The sequence below is a fragment of the Serinus canaria genome, chromosome 26 (genome assembly GCF_022539315.1).
Source record: "Serinus canaria isolate serCan28SL12 chromosome 26, serCan2020, whole genome shotgun sequence".
Lineage (NCBI taxonomy): Eukaryota > Metazoa > Chordata > Aves > Passeriformes > Fringillidae > Serinus > Serinus canaria.
The window spans coordinates 6,401,415-6,422,432 of NC_066339.1; the positions used below are offsets into that span (position 1 = coordinate 6,401,415).

Here is a 21,018-nt window from a genome sequence, read left to right on the forward strand (position 1 = left end):
CACTGGCCAGCTGCCAGGGTTGTTATTTGTTAGTCTAAGTATTTTTTTCCCAAGTGAATTTCAAGCTGGTCAGAGGAGCCAGGCTGAGGAACTTGGCAGAGGGGCCTTCGGTATCCTCAGTACTGGGGGAGTGGGAGTGCGGGCAGGATACTGTGGAGTGGTCTGCTCTGCCCAAGAGACCCCAGGCAGCAGGACAGTAGGCTGCATCAGTGCTGGCAGAGCCTTCACACCAGGAAATCTTTAGTTTTACTTCCCTTGTGGGGGAACTCAGATGAAACTCACACTTATGGGGTAGAATCCATGGATCAGCCTGCTTGGTACAGAGTCTACACCTCTGTACATCCTTAATGCTGCACGGGTCTTGGTGAGGTTTCAAAAGCTGTGAGCCCAGGCATAGACCTGGGGTGAGCAGGGGATTAATATCACCCATTTCTGTCTGAAGAAAAACAGAATCCCACCTGAGCCAGCGCTGAGGCCATACTGAGGCTGGGGCTGTGTCCCATCTGGATACCAGAGCCCAGGAACTCTAACTCTGGCCCTGCTCTCTACTGCTATGCTGTCCATCCACCCTCTGGCGTGGGGGGCTGTGCTGACCTGCAGCTTTGTGCTCGGCCAGCTTGCACTTGCTGAGCCTAGGGTGCAGGCATCTTGCTGGGAAAAGCACCTGGCTCCCACACCCTTTCATGTGAAGGTTTGGGCAGAGTTCACAGGGAGCTCATATTTACTGAAGTGGCCCTGTGTTCCAGGGAGACCCACCACAGCACCAGTGACAGGAGCCCTGGCTTCCAAGGCTGTGTGAGGAGAGACAGGAAACAAAACAAAACAGGGGCTATTTTCAGGGGAAGAAATTGCTTTTCCACTCTGGAAACCTGAGCCTCTAGCTTCCAGAGATTGGGAAACAAAGACTTTGGGAAGGAAGGGCTGGTGGGTCCTTAGGAGAGCAGAGAGCCATGAGGCAGGGAGCTGTGGGGCAGGGAGCTGTGGGGCAGGGAGCCATGGGGACAGGGATGAGACTGCGGCCCGAGGGAAGTGCCAGCAGGAGGGAGCCTGCCAGGATCTGGCAGGGACAGCGCACAGGCAATTGGAGCGTGTCCTGTCATTCCCCCCACGCTTCCCATCTTCCCATTGTTGGGCAGCCCCGGGGCTGAGGCACAGCATGGAGAGGCTGTCTTTTCTCCCTTCCTGCCCCTCCACCTGTGCTCCCACCCCACCACCTTGCAGGTGATGTCTGAGCCCTACCACCAGGCCACATGCCACCAGCTCCTCAGGAATGTGGGTCTGGCACACCCTGTGCTTTGCCTGCCTCAACACCCCACCACTGTGGGGAACAGCAGCCAGCTTATCCCAGGACAGTGTGGCAGCAACCAGCACCTCCCCAGGAGCCCATCCATCGCCAGGAGCAGGGCCAGGATCCAGGTCCACACAAACAGAGACACCCACAGCAGTTAGAGGGGCTCTGTGGGCCTCTCTGTTTAGATGGATAAATCTTCCATGATCCCGTCTCCAGGCAAAGCCATTTCTGCCATGTTGCCTCATTCTCCTGACATTACCATGATGGATTTTTTAAGAGACCTTTTTGCCAAATTGTCTGAGTGTCTTTTCTGTGGCTCAGCAGTGGCCACTGACTGGCCACTGCAGCCAGATCAACCTGTCTCTTCCAAAGGCAATCCCAGCCCACCTGATGGCAGATTGAAAGGCTGTTCCTGCTGATAGAGTGGAAAAATGTCAGTGCCCACCCAGTACATGGCACAGTGGCCTGAAGCTCTGTATTGGGGGGATACTTCAGACCCCTGGAGATCCCTCTGTGTGCAGGGACCCTGCTGACATCTCCCAGCACAGAGCTGGCAGCCCATGAAGCCTCACAGACAGCACAGGGGGCACATGGGAGCCCCCTACGCCACAGCTGCAAGTCCCACACGAGCCTGAAAGATTAATGACCTTTTTCCAGTGTTTGCTTTAGGCAGACGCTCGTGCTCCAGGGCTTTGCTCAGATAACAGTCTGGTATGAGAATAAGCTCCCCTGGTGAGGTGCAATTTGGAGAACTTGAATAAAGGCTACAAAACTAGTTGCAAATAAAGAGATTAAGATCAGTATTTGTCCTTTTCCGTTTTCCTTCCTAGTGGAGCAAAAATATTCCTGTTTATTGCTATAAACCCTTGGGGGTTGTGTGGTAAACTCCCAGTGGGAATTACTGTCTCAAGAGATCAGAGATCCCGAGAACATCCCCTTGCCAAATTTACAGTTATCGTTAGTTTTAATTAGCCTTGTTTATCTCTCCCTGCGGTGGTATTTGGGGAACTAGCTCAGGTCAAACACGGAGCAGTTCCCTTATTGTTACCAGATATCCAAAATCTCCCTTCAGGCCACTCCAAACTGTCACAATGTGGACACCTTCCTCAGGCCTCTCCTGGAGCCTGGTTCTGGGCTCCTGCATGTCTGTGAGGAGGAGTAAATGGTGATGAGGAAAGGCCAGGAGAAGAGGAGACCCTGTTATCCCACTCCCAGCATAGCTCCTGCAGCCCCCAGCCACCCCAGCCACTCAGCTGTGGTGCCTGTGCCTCCCTGCTCTATATTCTTCCTAAGAAAATAAAGCATCACTGTCCCATTAATTATGTGAGTTCTGGAGCAATATTTTTCCCAGAGTCACCTACTGGTTCACGTATTCGTTTTCCAGGCAGCTTAGCCAGTAGCTTGGCAACATGGTGACCTTCTGCTCTGCTCAGCTTTGAGCATTTTATTAGCCACACTGGACTCTCTCCACCGCTCCATATTGCTGAGCCCCTCATTAGTACAATTAATAAGCCGCTGCTGTCAATTCAATCAAATGCCAGGCTCGACAGCAGGAGAAAGCTTTGGCAGATCAAGTAGGGGAGATTCTGGGTAGCACTGGGAAATTGTAGGAAACCTTTCATCTCCCCCAAGGAGCCGAACAAGAATGGAATTGTGGGATTGGGATTCTCTCAGGTCATGTTTATTTATCGCTGGCTCGTTAGTACAATAAATCAGGTCCCCTGTCACTTTGAATGAACTCATAGGTTTGCTGGAAGGAACTTGGCAGAACACCTTGATATTATTAGTGATGGTGTGGACAAAGCCCCCTGAAAGGCTGTGCCCTGGCTGGGGTGTGTGGGCACCTCACACGCACCCACTCAACCCTGCACCCCACCAGGGACTGGCACGGTCAAGCCAGGGGACCGGGATTGTCTTGGGACACACCACACAGCATGTCCCAGGTACTCAATAGTCACAGGAATGGATGATTCTCCCTGCTCCTGTGCTTGCTTCAGGAGACGTGCATGGTGGGAGACATCCCCATCTTGGCCCAACGTGTGCTGCCAGTGTGGAGCGCTGGACAGACAGTTTGGGCGACGTTCTGCGCTGGCAGTCACGTGGATCAGGCACATGACAGCACTTTGCCTTTCACACCTTTCTGTGTCCTGCCAGACTTTGTCCTGTCTCTGACGTCAGTGTGCTCTTTGGATCCCATGCTGGCTCCAGGAGCTCCTGCCGCAGCAGTGTTAGGAGGTGCTGCAGCTGCAGGACAGATGGGTGGCAGGCAAAGGCCTCGTGCTCACACTGGTGCTCACTTGCTGCACCAGTGTGGCTGTGGCTCCTGAGCCTGATCCCTGTGTCCTCTGAGTGGGACATACTAGCAGCAAGGTACCAGGAGTTGGCTTTCACATTTCACCTCTCCCTGAAGTGGGCACACCCAGTGGTTTGCCACAGATGCTGGAGGTCACAGTCTCCTTGCCTTGATCCGGTGCTTTTCCACACCAGAGAAGGGGATGTGCAGGTTGGTTCCCACATTGGAAATAATGCTGAGTGACAACAGGATGAGTTGTGATTGGTGTCATAGTCTGAGTACCCCAATAGAGCAGCATCACAAGTGTATGTCCCAAAACCCTTCCTTAAATAAATTCCCCAGGAAATCCTTTGATCTGGTCTGATGGTGAGAACAGAAATTTGAGCATAGCTTAAAGGTTACAGAATAACTGTTCTGGTTAATTGTTTAATATAAAATGGTGTTTAGTCTCCCTGATGTGATAAATATTAAACTGTTCCTAAAATTCTTTTCATAGACCTTCTCTATGAAGACCTTCACCTTTCACTTTCACCGCAAGTCAATTCTATAATCTTTGAACTGGACCTGCACCACCCTTGAAATGCAGGGATTCCCAAATCAGTTGTGTGCTGTTGAAGCATGCCCCATCTCCATCCCACCATGTTCCTAGTCCATAAGAGCCTGGGAAGTTCCTGGGGCCATGCTCCCGCTCATTAGCTCTCTTGACTCCACCTGACCTATAAATGTTAAAGGAAAAAAAAAACAAACTGCTGGGAGGGAGAGGAAGGGCTGTAGGTGTTGGCCACATGTCAGTGCAGCCAAGCTAGACTCCAGCTGAAGATGCTATTGTGTTGCAGCGATTTCCCTGGAAAAACAGGCCTGGAGATCTCCTTACTGTTCCTGGGAAGCACTTGATGACCGGGAGGGTGTGGATTCAGGGCACCCGGAAGGCTGTGGGGGTATTGGGGGATTTTGACAATGTTGTGAATGTGACCCTGAGCAGACGTGACTGCAAACCTGCAGGACTGGACAAGGCACCAGTGCCCAGCTCCAGCACACATGGCTGGAAGTCCCAAGGCTCGGCTCTGGTTCCCATACAGATAGTGGGTGTCTGCAAAGACATGCAGGTGCTGCACTTGGAGAGGTCCAGGACACAGGGGCAGCAGCTCCTGGGCTGCTGCCCATCAGCAGCTGTAGATTGGTGGTCCATTGGCCACCAAACCCATAGACTGGGAACCAGGAAGAAGACTGTGGCAATGGGGGTGTCTCCCATGTGTGGTCCAGGCAAGACCTGTGAGCCCTGGCCAGGCCCATGGCTACTGCTCTTTGGGCTTTGTCACCCCTTTCAAGGGCAAAGTTCAAAGTTCCCTCCTGGTTTGTTGACAGAGTGGATGTGAGAAGGTTAGTGTTCTGCTCTTGGAGCAGATACATAGCAGACTGCTGCCTCCTGGGGGTGTCCAGGGGAGGCAGTGCCACCAGCCCCCTGGCACTCATCCCTTCCTCCCAAAAAGTGCACTGGCCTGCATATTGGGGCCATGGGCAGACACAGCCAGGATCACCAATTTGCATCCCATTCCTCAGGGCTCTGGGATGGTGCAGACACCCTGGGAATGGACTGGAGGAGACAGGAACATTCTAAGAACCCCAGCCAGAACTCAGCCATCTCTGTGCTGTGAGGAGGGTCTGTGGTTGATGGAGTTATCCCCAAAGTGCCAGCCCTCTCCAAAGCTTCACAGGCAAATCACTTCAATATTTTTAAATGTCTGGTTTAAACCATCACCCAAGCATCCCATGCATCCCCAGTCCCTGCCCACACAGCATGGTACATGTCTGGGGACACAATGCTGTCTTCTCTCCTGCACCACAGGGGAACCTCCTGCATCCGCCACCCCTGGACAGTCCATAAATGCCCCCTCCCTCCTTATCTTTCCCTGAGCAGCAGGGGTCTTGGCATCTCCTTAGCCCCTGTTTCCTCTTCCAGCTCCTGTTGACACAGTGGCCGTGGGAGAACAATGGGGCCAAGGGCAACAGAGATACAACCTGTCTGTTCCTCTGGCTGTCCGCTCACTTTCCTGGACACAGCTGGGCCACAGGGGCCTGTGATACAGCTGATGAGGTGGCAGCATCAGGGAGAAGCTGGGCAGGGTGACCCCACAGGGGGCCCAAAGCCTAAGCAGTTTGGCTCTGCCCCATCTCAGCTCTGCAGCACTGGGCATCCCACAGCATAAGGCCACCCTGCACTGCCTGGATGCTGGTGGAGATGTCCCAGTGAGGAAAGGGATGCAGAAGTACCTCTGTGCTGATGAGAACAGGGCTGAGAGGGCAACAGGGGCAGATAGAAAAGTGGCTGATCACGGATTTGGGGGAGAGAAGAGGTTTTTTTGTGAGTTATTGGCCAGGCTGGCATCCTCTACCCTCAAGCAGTGTCATTGGCGCAAAAATACTAAATAAAGAGCTCATTTCAGGCCGCGCTTGTCAAGGCCAGCAGGTTTAAAAACTTCCCTGAATTTCCAGCCTGCGAGGAGCAGGGACGTAAGCTCAGCCTTATCTGGAGGGAGTGCTTGTCAGGAAGAAAACTGTGTGCTCCTGAGGAGCGGCTGGACGCCTAGCCGGAGGTGCGGCAGATACTGTTCAGCCAAGGTCAGAGTCCCGCTCCGACCCAGCTCCGACAGTCCCGAGGGCGGCGTGGAGGGAACAGACGCGAGGGGCCGGGAGCCCAGCACCTGCCAGCACCTCCGGCAGCCTCCGGCACCTCCAGCCCGCGGCCGGCAGCGCTTGGCTCAGCACCCCAAGGCCACCCAGGCCCCTCTGCTGCGGCTTGTGTGCCATCCAGTGGCGAAAGGCTCTGCTCCAGCACAGGCTGAGCCTTCCCACTCTGCCGCTCAGCTGCGCGAAGGAGAGAACCGTGCTGGGTTGGAGCCTGGAAAGCATCTCGCCATGGAGGACCCCGTGTTGAAGCTGCAGATAGCAGTGGGATGCGCGGAGTCTCCATTGCCACCCAGCTGGGGAGGCATGCCCAGGCCAAGGATGCTCCTGGCCGGGGCGGGGAGCCTCCTGCTGCTGTAGTGGGATCCTAGGCTTCCCCTCGAAATGCTCAGGAAGCAGTCCAGATGTTGGGAGGGGAGAGTGTCCCGAGGGGGATGAGCAGGGCTGGGCTGCAGCAAAGCCTCCTGCACCTTCCCTAGGGATCCAGGATCTGTCCTGGGGAGTGGGGAGACTCCTCATCTCAGGGAGATGTTCAAATCCTTCCATGGCAAGTCCCTGACTACTCCATCTGTCTTGTCCCAGCCAGGGACAAGAAAGGGATCGAGTGCCTCTTCCATTTTAAATCACACTGACACTGATGGCTGGGCTGGAATTACCTCCAGCAGCGTTGTTTCGGTTGTACCCTTGGTACCTGCCCTGCAAAGGCTTGTGCCCACTTTAGCACGGTCAGCAGGAATGGGCTTTGGAACACCTGTGGGCAATCCTGGGCACACAGGAGGTGTTCTGTCTATAGCACTAGCCCTGCATGAGCAAATGGATTCCAGAGGCATTGTCCCAGAGGACCTCAGAGGAATGTCATGTCTAAATGGATACAGGGGGCAGCTGCACAGGTCTTTGAGCTGTGCTGGACTGGGACTGGCAGAGGGAGCAGGAGAGAGAGTTTTAAGGGAATTGCCTGAGAAGGCAGGGCCCCCAGCAGTGGCAGTTGTACCTTGGTGAATCACAGCAGGCTCTTTCTGCTCCAAGCTGTTAGGAGCAGCTCAGCAATTAAGACTGGCTTAATATGCAAATTTCTGCTGCCATGGCAATAATCTTATAACTGCAAATTGCACTGGGAATTATTGTTGGAGAGACCTGTGCTGGGCCCTGGACTTTGTTTAAGTAGATTCTCCTAACTGAGCTCCACTGAGCCTGGGGCAGCTGCAGGCAGCACTGCCAGTGGCCACCCTGATGCAGGCAGCAGATTCCCACCTGGCATCATCCCTGTCCTTGCTCAGCCCTTTTTGCACAGATCATAAAGAATATCTTGAGTTGGAAGGGACTCACAAGGATCATCGAGTCCAAATCCAAGTCCTGAACAGGACACCCCAAAATCCCACCCTCTCCCTGAGAGTGTTGTCCAAACACTCCTTGAGCTTTGGCCGCCTTGGGGCCATGACCATTCCCTGGAGAGCCTGTTCAGTGCCTGACCACCCTCTGGGAGAACCTTTTCCTAATATCCATTTTAACTGTCCCCTGACAAAGCTCCAGACATTCCCTTGGGTCCTGTCATTGGTCACAGAGAACAGAGATTGGAGCTGCACCTCTGCTGGCCTCGGGAGGAAGCTGCAGCAGATGCTGATGAGGTCTGACTTCAGATGCCTCTTCTCTGGGCTGAAGAAACCAATGATCTCAGCAATTCCTCATTCAACGACCCTCTCACTCTGTACAACTCCATAAGAGCAATTCCCTGGGGTCAGGCTCTGCTTCCAGGGAACAAATGACAGGACAAGAGGAATCTGTGCCAGGGGAGGTTTAGATGGGACATTAGGAAGAATTTCTTCAAAGAAAAGGTGATTAGACATTGTAACAGGCTGCTCAAAGAGTCACCATCGGTGGATGTGTTTCAGGAACAACTGGATGTGTCATTTAGTGCCATGGTCTAGTTGACAAGGTGGTATTCAGTCACAAATTGGACTTGATGATCTTGGAGGTCTTTTCCAACCTAAATGATTCTGTGACCTTGGCCACCCTGGAGGCCATGGCCATGGCAGTGGGGTATGGGAGCAGCCTGAGACCCCCATTAGGACGTGAATGGCATGGAGGGGCTGCAGAGGGCACATAGTACAGGGCACACAACCGGTGGTTTGGTGTATGCCCAGATGTTGTAGCCATACTGGGCACTGGCGATGCCCAGCGCTGGCGATGCTGGTGTAATCCAGATGAAGCCCTGCAGGTCTGTTTGCACTCGTGCTGGCTGTGGGAGATCCAGGCCATGGTGCCAGTGGAGCCGCACAGCCTCGGGGACACCTCAGCACAGGTGCGCTGCACCCCCTGCCCAGGGAGAACGTGACACCGTCCCGGCAGCACCTAGGTCGTGGGGACACAGAACGGGTCCGCTTGGAAGGAACAGCAGTGGGCCCCATCTGACCCGTTCCTGCAGACCCCGATACCCACTGACAGGACAAGCTGAAGGTGCAAACGGATGAAGCGGAGCTTCCGTGAGCGTCCACCTCAGTAACGCGCCTCAAGCCGGGGCTCTCCTGGGCCCGCCCCTACGTCGCCCTCCGTGGTGGGAGGGGCTTGCGGTGGCACCGCCCACCCCGTGCCTGGAGTCCGCGGGGCCGCCCGGGCTGCCGGTGGTGTCGCCGCGCATGCGTACCCCGCCCCGAGGGCCTTGTCAGGGGCACTGGGCGGGGCTTGAGGTGGTGCCTCGCTCCCCTGGTCCCGCCCAGCCCGGGTCGGTAAGTCGGCCGGAAGGCAGTGAGGGCGTGGGGTTTGTGTTGGTCCCGCCCCTCGCCGCCTGCGCGTTGCGGTGGCTCCGGGCGGAGCGGCGCGGCGCGGCCGGGCCGGGGGATGCGGGGAGCGGGGCCGGCCGTGCGGGCCGCCCGCGGGCCGCCGCCGCGGGGCCGGCCGCTGCTCTTGCTGCTGGCGGCGGCAGCGCTGTGTGCGCGGGCGGCTGCCGCCGAGCCCTGCGCCGCGCCCTGCTCGTGCCGCCGCGGCCTGCTGGACTGCAGCCGGCAGCGCCTGCCCAGCGGGCCGGGCCCGCGGAGGATTCCGCCGCTGCCCGCCGGCACCACGGGGCTGTGAGTGAGCACGGCGGGGCTGCGGGGCCGGACGGGCGGTGGGCTGTGCGCAGGTCTCGGCCTGGCGAGAACGGGGGTGCGGGCCCGGAGGCGCGGCGGTGCGAGGCCCGGGCTGAAGGGCCGGCAGGGCTCGGGGCTCGGTGTCCTTAGCTCGCTCCTGACAGGTGGGTGCAGCTAGGTGGGGGTCGGGCTCTCTTCCCAGGTAACAAGCGATAAGACAAGAGGACGTAGTCTTCAGCTGGTGCCACGGGAGCTTCAGGTTCTACATCTGGAGGAATTTCTTCACAGAAAGGGTGATTAGGCATTGGAAGGGGTTGGCTGGGGAGGTGTTCGTGTTCAAGGAATGACTGGACCTGGCACTCAGTGCCATGGTGTGATTGACAAGGTGGTGTTTGGTCATAGGTTGCACTCGGTGATCTTGGAGGTGTTTTCCAACCTAATTGATTCTGTGATTTTGTCCGCTGGATGTTCTCACGGAGCCCAGAGCGCTGCGGGCAGAGCGGCCCGGCAGTGGTGCCCCAGGGTGGGAGGCAGCTCTGCAGGTGGGGTCTCACCTGGGTGGGGCAGAGGGGCAGAATCGCCCCCTCCTTTGCTGCTCATGCTGGGGGATCAGCCCAGGGTTCAGGGGGAGTGTTCTGGGCTGTAGATGCACGTTTCTGTTCAGCTTCTCATCCACCAGCATCCCCAAGTCCTCCCCAGAGCTGCTCTTAATCCATTCTGTGTCTGTTCTCTGTTGTGGCTTTCAGGATTTTGGCACATGAAGCATGGGTGATGTTTTTTCTTCGCTAGTACTACTCTAGCAGTTCTGAATCTAAATGAGCTATAATGTGTACCAGCTGCTTAAAATGAATCAAAGCCTAATTTTTCTCACATGATCAAGTCCCTGATGTGCTTTTCTCTATTAGTTCTGTGATACCATTTCAGCTGGCACTGAGGACTAAAAATTCTTCTTTTTCCTACTTCTCAAATTACTTGCAGGGGGTGCTTCCTCTGTGTGTGTGTGTGTGCACACGTGCACATTGGTTTTATTTTCACTTTTTGCTTTTGATAAAACCAGCAGAACAGAACTTGGTTTTCATGATGGAAGAACTCAGGAAACTCACTTCATTTTTCCTCTGAAGTTATATGTGTTTTGTGGCTAACCTGGTGGGTGATGAAAAGCCTTGTGAAGTTAGGGAGTTAGGAAATTTTTTTTTTGTATGTCTGCCTTGTAACGTTAGTTTCTTTAGAGCAAGGAATGCCAGCCCTGTGTGTAGGGGCAGAGAGAGAAGCACAATGCTGGTGTCACTGCCTCTAGTCCCATAGTGGCAGGTGTGTTTATATATCCTGGTAACCAGAGAGACAATGAATAAAAGTAGTTCAGGTATCAGTTAATTAGTTCAGCAGGTTCTGTTCACAGTTGATTTTTTGGGTGAGTTCAACTGGCTGCCTGCATTCTGCATCAACACCTCTACAGTGCCACAGTATGCTCAGCTTGGCTGAGTTAGGATCATTCTTCATCATCCATAATCAGTTTGGTATGTGTGTTCTGTTTTATTTACTTAAGAGATGAGTACTACTTAAGCTCAAAATGAATGTTTAGATGATGTTGTATACAATACCAGATGAATCTCTAAATTACAAATTTTACATATTCGCTCTGTATTCTGCACAGCTTGGCCCTCCCAGTTACAAAGGCTGCTTAAAGGATGGGTTCTTAGGTATTGGCTTTTCCAGAGCAAGGGAATGGCATCTGGTTCTCCAGAATAGCAGGAATCTTAGCTGTGTGATTGAATGATCTCTAAACACAGAAAATCAGCCAGTGTATTTAATTCTGTATTTTGTGATCAGTTGGTCTGTTTGAAAAAGAAAAGCATTAGTAACAGAATGTAGATATAAATAATGTCAGAATCACTTTAAATATCAACTCTACCCAACTTCTTGAAAGAGGACTTACTGTAATGAAAACTTTGTTGTAGTCCAAATCTGAGTGATAATAGAAAAATACTTTCCCTGTGCTTTCTGAATTAAGATTTTAATTTCTAACTCAGTAATTAGACAATAGGCTTCTGGGGAGGGATAACTGGATGTTAGCACATCCTCATCACCCTGGCCCCATGGCTGCCAGTGTTAAGGATGAATTTGGAGGAATTCAGTGTACTGAATAATTTTAGCTTTCGGTCAGTCCCGAAGTAGGCAGGTTGTTGTATGTTCCCTACCCAGCTAACATATTCTATTATAGTCTTCCTGAAAGCCTTAGAAAAATCAAGTTTCAGTTTTCTGTGTGTATTAATCTCGCTTCCAAGATCTATGTTGGTGTCCGCTAGCTGTGCCTGACACACAGGTTGGTCTGGCTCATAACCCGTGGCCTGGTTTTGCTCATTAGTGGAGTACCTGCACACCTTGAGGGTTGCAGTGTTATCTTCCATGTCCATTGTCTCCTTCCTCCGTCTGTTGCACACTGATTCTTTGGAAACAACATGGCTTAGTACTTCCTGCTCTGGTTAAGCACTCTGCTCCGAGATTAGACTGCCAGCACTGGCTGGGTGCCTGCATGTTTGAAAAATTCAGGAAAGTTTACTGCTGGGATTTGGAATCATATTTCCTTCCACCTGTCTGTGCCAGGCTCCTATGGATGCCCAGAGGCTGGGGCTGAGTGGGGTTCAGGGGAGTGTGGGCAGCTGGAGAGAGTGTCTTGAGCATTCAGCCCCCTGAGGTGGGAAGCCTGCTGAGGAGCAGCTCATGCTTGGTTGGTTTTGTGTTTTTCCTAGTGTTTAGGGCTGGCTTAATTACCACATGTACTGAGGAAGCAGAGCTGCAGGATAGTTCTGCAACTGGCTGCAGTTCCTCTCCTCTCCGGGTTCTCTTGAGTCTTTTTGGGTTTTTGGTTTTTTTTTTTGTTTGTTTGTTTTTGTTTTGTTTTTTGTTTGTTTTGTTTTGGTTTTTTTGTTTCCAAACCCACACTGCTCTAGCTGTATAATTTGCATCTTGGTGTAATTAAAAGAATACATTAACAACTGCCTGACTTGCCATGACACCCAGGATTTTAATAATTCAGCATAATTTTTACACTGAACCTGAGTGAAAGTTAACAACTATAACTATAGTGTAGTCTGTCAATTGTCAGTCCGTGTTGTCTTTTAGTAGGTCTTACAGATCAACAATAGTCTGCCGGAGCTCAAGAAGTGTTTGTACAATGCTCTTAGGGACACGGTGGAATTTTGGGGTTGACCTGTTCTGGGCCAGGAACTGGACTTAATGATTTTTGAAGGATCAAGTTTGGCCCTTGGTGTATTTGGAGTCAAGCACAGGCCCAAAGCTATTGCAGGAACAGAGGAGTGTGTGGATGCTGTGGCTTGTACAAACATGGTTGTCAATGGAAATATTTTGAATTATACTAATTTGCATTTTAATATTAATTTTAACAGATAAATACAGTTTTGGTTGCAAAGTGTGATTTTGTCTTGTGCGTCAGCATAGCTGCTGCCTGCCTGATAATCTGAAAACTAACTGTAATAAATACATACAATGCTACTGCAGCGATGATGAAAGGATCAGTGATACAGGACCTTACCAGAGGAGCTCGTAGGGAGGGGAACAGCTTTGCTGTAAACAGCTTTTTAGAGCTCTCTCCTTAACATCAGAATTGGAAATGGGGAGGGAAGCACAGTGTCTTGCTAGGCTAGAACAACTAGCTGGCATAGAACATTTTGAGCTAGAACAGACCCAAAAGAATCATTGAGTCCAACTCTTGGCCCTGCATAGGACACCACAATTTCCCACCCCATGCCCAAGAGCTTTGTTCAAATGCTCCTTGCGCTCTGGCAGCCTTTGTGTCTTGACTGCTCCCCTGGGGAGCCTGTTCAGTGCCTGACCAGTCCCTGGGGGAAGAACCTTTTCCTGATATTCAACCTAACCTTTATCTGACACAGCTCCTGCTGTTTCCTTGGGTTTTGTCTCTGCTCAGAGAGAGCAGAGATCAGAGCTGCCCCTTGGGAGGAAGCTGCAGACCCTGGTGAGTTCTGACCTCAGTCTGTTCTTCTCCTAGCTAAACAAGCTGAGTGACACTCCTTGTATGGCCCCTTTAGACCCTTCACTATCTTCGTAGCCCATAGACATAAGCTGTGTCCAGTTATTTTTGCACTCACCAACAGATTTCCGACTGTGGTGAGGGCACCAGTCTTATTGTGCAAGCATAGTGGCAGTGTCAGGTCTGTTCAGACACAATGACTCAGGCTCTGGGCGTGATCTTTCAGAGATTCACCTCTGTGCTGGGCTTGTACCAGCAAAATGTCACATAGATGGGTTTGTTTCATCTTTTGGACTGACATCTGCCTGTCCTTTCTGGTGTGGTTTGTGTTTCCATCACAAACCTAATTTTTTTGGTCCATTGTGACTAGAGGCAGCCTGTGCTCGGAAATGGATGCATCTGTTGCATTTATGCTCCAAGTCCAAGGCAAAAGTAAGATACTGTGTAAAGCTGCAGCAATGGGAATAGCACAAACACCCAGTTTGAGCATTAAAGCTGGATTTAATGACTTGCCCATTGAAAGAGTTCAACTCTTGCATTAGATTCTTATAAGTAAAACCAACTGGTGCTAAAGCGTCTGTCTGTAAGATTCCCAGCCTCAGGGTTCTCTCCACTCCAGCTTGTTTGGGAATTTGGTGTATATTGTTCCTTTAAAATAATCCTGCCTTGGCTAGTCAGCATCTTCAGAAAGCTGAGAAAATGGGGGTCATGCCGCAGGAAGCAGTTCAATAATGGGTGTTTTGTAAGAAATTACTCTCGTGTCCCTGCAAAGTTTTTCCTTCTGGTAGTGGACAAGTGTTGTTAATAAAGCTCTGGATTAAAGCCAAAATTCTCTGTTCAAGAAGCTGTCAAGAAGCTTTAACAAAAGTTTTTTGATTCAAATAGAGAAGCAGAACTATTTAGACTTCTAATTGTGAGTGACCACTAAAACAAGCTCTTTTCTTTAGTGAAGGAGCAACTGTATAATATACATAAATGAGGTTTCAAACTTGAGATTGCATAAAGTATACATGTTTTGGGTTTGTTGAGCTTTTGTTATTCTTATTCCCAGAACTAAATAACTTTTTTCTCTGTTCTCTAGGGATTTAAGTCATAATCATTTATTATCATCCAATTGGAGCATTGATTTGTCTGTCTCTACTCTCCAAGAAGTGTAAGTTGTTTTTTATGAGGATAAAGTCTAAAGATATACTATGTAATTCTAATTAGAAGGTTTTATTGCATGTCAAGATACCTGGTCTGTCTTGCAGAAATATTCAGTGCAAGTTAGTTAAAAATTGATGCTCCATGTTGGCAGCACATTTTATGTATAAAACTATTGTGTTGTGAGCAGAAATCTTTCCCATGAAAGATCAAAAGACCAGTATTTTTAAAGAGAAATGAGGAGTAGTTGTTTTGGCTATAGCTGATTTTAAGTGAAAGAGAAGTCATAGTATCCAAGAAAATGAGAAAAGCTAGCATGCCAAATTATTGGTATTTAGGCTCTTGTGGAGTCTTTTTTTGTCAACTACTAAGTATTGTTAATACAGTAAAATTTTTAAATGCATTGATATGAATTATTTCTGCTGTATACAGAAGGATTTTTCTCCTCTTTGAAGTGTCAGTAATTTTTTTTTGCCCTCTGTTTAAGGAAAATGAATTACAATGAGCTAAGTGAAATTCCATATTTTGGAGAAACAACTTCCAATATAACTCTTCTCTCATTGTAAGTAATAGCTCATCTGCCTTTTTCTTGTTTAACAAATGGGAGAACCATGTTAGAGTTCTGCTACCAAATTGTATGAAAACATCTTTTTTTCTTGAAATACTGCTCATGTGAAGAGCATCAGGGAATATGTAAGCACTCTTTAAGGAAATACAAATCAGTTAGACAATCAAGTCATCCTAAATTACCAATAAATTGCAGTCAACCAAGGCAGGCAGCTTTGAAGGGGCGGGTTTCAGTCCAAGAACTTCCCACAAGGACCAGCTCATCTGTAGGCCTCAGAATTTGAATCTGTTCATATGTCATGGTGGCAAATAGCTCTTGGATTTGCAGTATTGCTTTAGGAATTAACACTTATAAGCATGTTGTGCATGTCCCATTCATGAAGCTCACTAGTACTGTTGATATACAGAATCCTGTTGCTGTTTCAGCTGTGCATCCAGAAGGATGAGATGTTGTGATAATATTTATTGCTGATCTTTTTCAGGGTGCACAATACCATTCCAGAAATAAATGCTGAGCAACTCCAGGTCTACCTTTCATTGGAAAATCTAGATCTTAGTTCTAATCTTATATCAGAAATTAAAGCCTCTTCCTTTCCACGAATGCAACTGAAGTACCTGTAAGTATGAGTGATCTACTGTCTCTGGGATTCTGGCTCTACAATGATAGTGTTGGAGACCTCATTTATCCTTAAATTAGTGTCTTAAAGTTGACATCTTTACACAGCTTTGAACTGGTAGCAGTGCTTAATGGAGCTACAGATGTCCTTGAAATAAAATAGTTTTCATACCAATCTGTATTGTAATTTCCCAAATAACGCTGAAAACAGCAATTGCTGTTGTCAGAATGCAAGTACATAAGCCATCAGGGACAGGGAATAATTTCTGCCCTGTTTGAGTAGATCACTGTGGACATTGTGTTAACCATTTCTAACTGAAACATGGACATGCTATAAAAATCAGCTCGTCACACCTATTCCTTTGGGAAAAAGTATTTAGCTTGGTGAATTAGATTTCTCATGTGACTTCACAAGTCTTGGGTTCTGTTAATCCGTGGTTGCTCTGAGGTGCTTGTGCCATTGTGTTCATCAAATTCTCTGTGTTCTGACAGGCCTCTTTCCTTCTTCCTTCCTTAGGAATCTGAGTAACAACAGAATAACTACTCTAGAAGCAGGTTGCCTGGATAACTTATCTAGCTCACTAATGGTGATAAAACTGAACAGAAATAGGATTAGTGTTATTCCACCAAAGATCTTCAGATTGCCTCATGTGCAGTTTCTGTAAGTAACAGTCTTGAAAACATCCAAACAACATTTACAGCTGAGCTGTTAATCTCAGCCTGTTCTTGACTTTCACACAGTGATGCTTGTTGCAAGGTGTCTTAATATTTGACTGTCATCTTTATGAAAGGGAACTGAAAAGGAACCGGATTAAAATAGTGGAAAGTCTTACATTCCAAGGATTGGAATCCCTAAAATCCTTGAAAATGCAGCGCAATGGGATTAGCAGACTAATGGATGGAGCATTCTTTGGCCTGGGTAATATAGAGGAATTGTGAGTATGCCCGGTTGTGTAATTTTTTAGCATAAAGAAAATGGCTCTGGGGAGTTGTCCTGTATGGTTTCCCTTGCATCAAGGCTGTGCTGAGATATTGACGAAATCATAGGAAAATAATATTTTCCCATTATTTTTATGTCATGTCTGGTTACTTTGGAAGTGGTAAGGTATGCTCCCCCATTCCTGGAAGTGTTCAAGGCCAGGTTGAACAGAGCAACCCAGTTTAGTGGAAGGTGTTACTGCCCATGACAGGGAGTTGGAGTTGGAAGATCTTCGAGGTCCCTTCCAACACAAACCAGTCTTGTGATTCCTTTATATTGGTCCTCTTTCCAGCTTCTTCCTACATGCTGATCAAGAATGTTTGCCTCTGTAGTTGCTTTTGCTTGTTTTCATTTGCAGTCTGCATAACATGGGGTTGTTCTTTCCTCCCTGGCTTTGACAGTGTGAGCACAAGCATGTATGATGCAGTGTTAGCAGAAGACTTCTTTTTAAAAAAGTTATTTTAGATAATAGAGATTATAGTTTTGTTTCTGCCACTTGATACCTGAAGCTGGTGTTTAGTTACTCAGTTCTTCATCTACTTTAGTTAATTTTTTAAAATTCAACAGGATTGAAAGAATCATGCGTTTTGTATTGCCTAAGGCTTAAGGTTAGTAAATAATTGAGATCCACAAGGTGAAATTTTGTAAGTAGATGTTTCATTGATTATCTGTTTGGCAAATGTTTTTTCTGTCTAATTCATTAGAGAACTGGAACATAATAACTTAACAGAAGTAAACAAGGGGTGGCTGTATGGGCTGCGGACATTGCAACAACTCTATGTTAGCCAGAATGCCATCACCAGGATCAGCCCAGATGCATGGGAATTCTGCCAAAGACTTGCTGAGCTGTAAGTCCTAGGCTACTATTTATTGGGGATTTTTGAAATGTTGCAATTATTGATTGGCAAGAATGAATTACCGAAGGAAGTACTCAATTTCCCTGCTAGGCCCATGGTAATCATGTATTTTAATTATAAGTATTCTGTTAGAGAAATTAGAACACAATAGTTAATCAAGTCAGATAGTATCTTAATAATTAATCCCCCTGCATGCCTTTAATGTGTGTGTTGAATGTTTTCAGAGACTTGTCATACAATCAGCTCACTCGCCTTAAGGAATCTGCCTTTGTGGGACTTGGTTTATTGGAGAAGCTAAACCTGGGTGACAATCGCATTAATCACATTGCTGATGGTGTCTTTAGAGGTCTGACAAATCTTCAAACCTTGTAAGTACAGAAAACTTCAAACAGAAGTTTCAGTTTAATGCAATTTTAGTTTAAGTGGAGCTTTTGGAAGTAGAGACAATGGATATTGAACTGTGGGAGCTTGAGATCATTGTTGGTGCTGTCCTGCCTGCAGGTGTGGTAGGGCTGATAATCTTTTGGCTTGCCAAGATGACAATTCCAGCCCAGGTAAAACAAGACTACCACTCAATTGTAGAGGTAGTAAGAAACAACGACTTGGTGACCTTGGGTGCTCAGATGTGTGTCCTGCAGCTTCTGAGAGGTGTCGGTACCTTGTGTGTCCAGTTGTGGAGCAAATAGCCTGGAACTCTTTACTCTAGAGAGTTTCTTTAGGTTTGGAACCTCAGAAACCAAGGACTGAACCCTTCTGTGTTATAGAAGGTGTGGCTTAGCCCATCTTGCTCATGTGCTGGCCTCACAAACATAACAGGGGGTATAGAATTGCTTCTTGCTGTTGAAGGCACGGCTTTGGACTTGCCAGGATCTTTTCCAGCAGATATTGGATATTTCTGAAGAGACTCAGTTCTGTCCCAAGTAGATCTGAACAGTTGTAATTATCCTAAACAGCAGTACTCGAGAAAGGAGTGAAAATTTATAACCCCTCTGTCCCTTCATTAAATAAATGCTTAAATAAGCAAATTCACCAGAGAGATTCACATAAGCAGTCATACTCTGTTAACCTTAATACAACTTTTTAATGAAATAATTAAACATAATTTCTTAGATTTAGAATAGCATGAAAAAGAACAAGAGCAGATTAATTAGTAGGTTGTCCTGGGCTCTCAGGGGTGTCAACAGTGAGGGCCTGGCCCTTTGCTTTGGGACTGGAATGTGCAGGATGGAGAGCAGTGGTGATTAACAAGGCTCCAAGCATTAGTGCCCAGCCAGGCATGAGGAGCCAACTCCTCTCTCACACAATGAGGGGTTTTCTTTTGGACTGCTCACTCATTTTGCTGAGTGGTCTGAGTAGTGGAGTGTAAAAATACCTCAAAAAACAAGAGATACCATGTGATTGTAGTTCCATTGTTGGTTGTGTGCTGGTTGTTTGGTGCTACAGCTGGTGTACGTATTTCTGTGTGTGGTTTTAACAGGGCTTCTATATTTCAAAGTAAGAAAAATAAGAAAATTGTGTGTTACCCACTGATGGTGTTCTGGAGGTTGATCCCAGTCTCTTCCAGAATGGTGTTCTACACAGTTTACAGTCTCACATAATGGGGAAGAAGATGCTTCATTTTCCCCTCACAGCAAAGAAAGAGAGGTGTTTATATGAGTGGTATATACAGTTACCTGTGTATGCAGCTGGTTTTGTGTCAATTGACTTGTTTGGAAGCTTCATCTAGCTGTTCATGGAACATCAGGTAAAACACAGGGCGGACTATTTTTTATTAGCGCGATTTCCTTTAAATCACTTCTCTCTATGCATGGTGGTATCAAAACAGATGCTTTTGGCTCAGTCCATGCCATTCAGGCTAAAAATACAAGTGAATTTATTTCATCTTTTTTCTGAAATCCTCTCTAAACTATATTGCTCTATTGGTTTTGCTGTTCAGACCTTTCTTTTCCATGAGGGGCTGAAGTGCTATGCTGAGGTCAGTCAGAAATAGGTATTCATTAGCTGATAACAAGATTTGTGAGCAGAATATCAACTTTGTCTTGTAAAGCCACCAAGGTGTGCCTGGCAGGCCTACACTGTAGCCTGGGTGTAATTCCTTAATATGCTAATGCTGTTATAAGCCTGTTACTTGTGAAGATTAATGCTGCTGGTGTGTTGGTTAATTCCCTTACATGAACCAACTTGCTCCAGGAGACTCTCCCAGCTCCTGGCATATAGTGCACATGAAAAGTGCTGGTCAGACTGTGGCTTTCCTTAAATGCCACATCAAGAAGTTGTGCTGCAGAATTTGTTTGTGGTGCTTACTGCAGAACTTACCATGAAGTTTTCCCTTTTGCCCCTCTGTAGTGAGAAATTTATCTCCTGACAAGTTTAGTTTTGTAAAAGATTTGAGACCTTCCAGGTGTGCCAGAGCCCCATACCTGGCCTGTCTTCCCCAGCTCATCACTAGCCCTGGTCACAATGATGTTCCAAGTCTTCTTTCTGAGAAATGTCTTCTCCTGCAGGGACTTGCGGAACAATGAGATCTCCTGGGCCATAGAAGATGCAAATGAAGCTTTTGTGGGACTCAGCAGGCTGGATAAACTGTATGTATTACAGATTAGGGGAACAACAGCACTTCCCAGGCATGCGGAGAGAGTCAGGGCAAAATATTGAGTAATTTTCAGTCAATGACATGAGACAGAAAGACTTTCTCACAGTGTTTTCACTTGTGTGTAAGATGTAGTCCTGGGCTCCATGTTCAGGAGCATCGGATCCATGTAGCACTTTAGTTCCTTACAGCACTGGTTTGATGAGATTAAGCATAAGTATTTCAATGCATTTATTATTGAATACCTCACTCCCTCTGTGTGGTGCTTGTCATTTCGTGTGCTTCTTTGGTGTGGGTAAAAGTTACTACTTATCAAAAAAACAACCCCAAAATACAAAGTATTTTTGAGCAAATTCAAAACACTATTGCATTAACAAACTGCTTGATACTTAGACTGTGCACTTTTCCTCCAGTGCCACGTGTTTTGTAGGAAGCTCCATCCTGCCTAGTTACAAACATTGTTTATAACAAATAGCCTGGTGTGAGGGTGCAGTCCGGGAAGTTGTGTGATGGTTGCAGGTTGGTATTAGGAAGTTATTGCTTTGTTCCCAAGTTCTACTTATTGCTGTTTCATCCTTCTGACTTAAATTATCTTCTTTCACATTTCTAAGCCAAATCTCTAAGCTGAAAATAGAAAAGAAGCCCTGTTCGCAGGAAAATTAGTTGAGCCTTTAAGCTAAAAAGAACAGTATTTCGTTCTGTATCTCAGCTAGAATTAGAAAAAAAGTGTAATTAAGCATCATAGGGTATTACTTTTGGGTCTTGTTTGTGAACTCATATTGACATTCAGACTGGTTTCTGGGCCTTTATTTTCAGAATCTTGCAAGGAAACCAAATTAAGTCAATTACCAAAAAAGCATTCTCTGGTCTCGAAGGACTTGAACAGCTGTAAGTATTTTAATTTGTAGAACTCCTAATTATTT

The 21,018-nt window shown here is 47.8% G+C and overlaps 1 protein-coding gene across 10 annotated transcripts in view; it reads left to right on the forward strand.

Moving 5' to 3' along the window:
• LRIG2 (leucine rich repeats and immunoglobulin like domains 2) overlaps window positions 1-21,018 on the forward strand; it is a 43,316-nt gene that overhangs the window by 10,316 nt on the left and 11,982 nt on the right. For 3 of the 10 annotated variants that reach the window (XR_007780208.1, XM_050985429.1, XM_050985432.1), the window contains exons 1-10: window positions 9,045-9,334; window positions 14,425-14,496; window positions 14,974-15,048; window positions 15,536-15,670; window positions 16,187-16,330; window positions 16,461-16,604; window positions 17,353-17,496; window positions 17,730-17,873; window positions 20,010-20,090; window positions 20,912-20,983. Coding sequence is in view for 9 of the 10 variants with exons in the window: in XM_050985429.1 (XP_050841386.1) it covers window positions 9,105-9,334; window positions 14,425-14,496; window positions 14,974-15,048; window positions 15,536-15,670; window positions 16,187-16,330; window positions 16,461-16,604; window positions 17,353-17,496; window positions 17,730-17,873; window positions 20,010-20,090; window positions 20,912-20,983 (1,241 nt within the window). In the remaining variant the exon portion in view is untranslated. Of the gene's footprint in view, window positions 1-9,044; window positions 13,329-14,424; window positions 14,497-14,973; window positions 15,049-15,535; window positions 15,671-16,186; window positions 16,331-16,460; window positions 16,605-17,352; window positions 17,497-17,729; window positions 17,874-20,009; window positions 20,091-20,911; window positions 20,984-21,018 lie in introns of those variants that run through there. The other 7 variants (XM_050985436.1, XM_050985434.1, XM_050985435.1 and 4 more) reach the window with 7 other exon arrangements.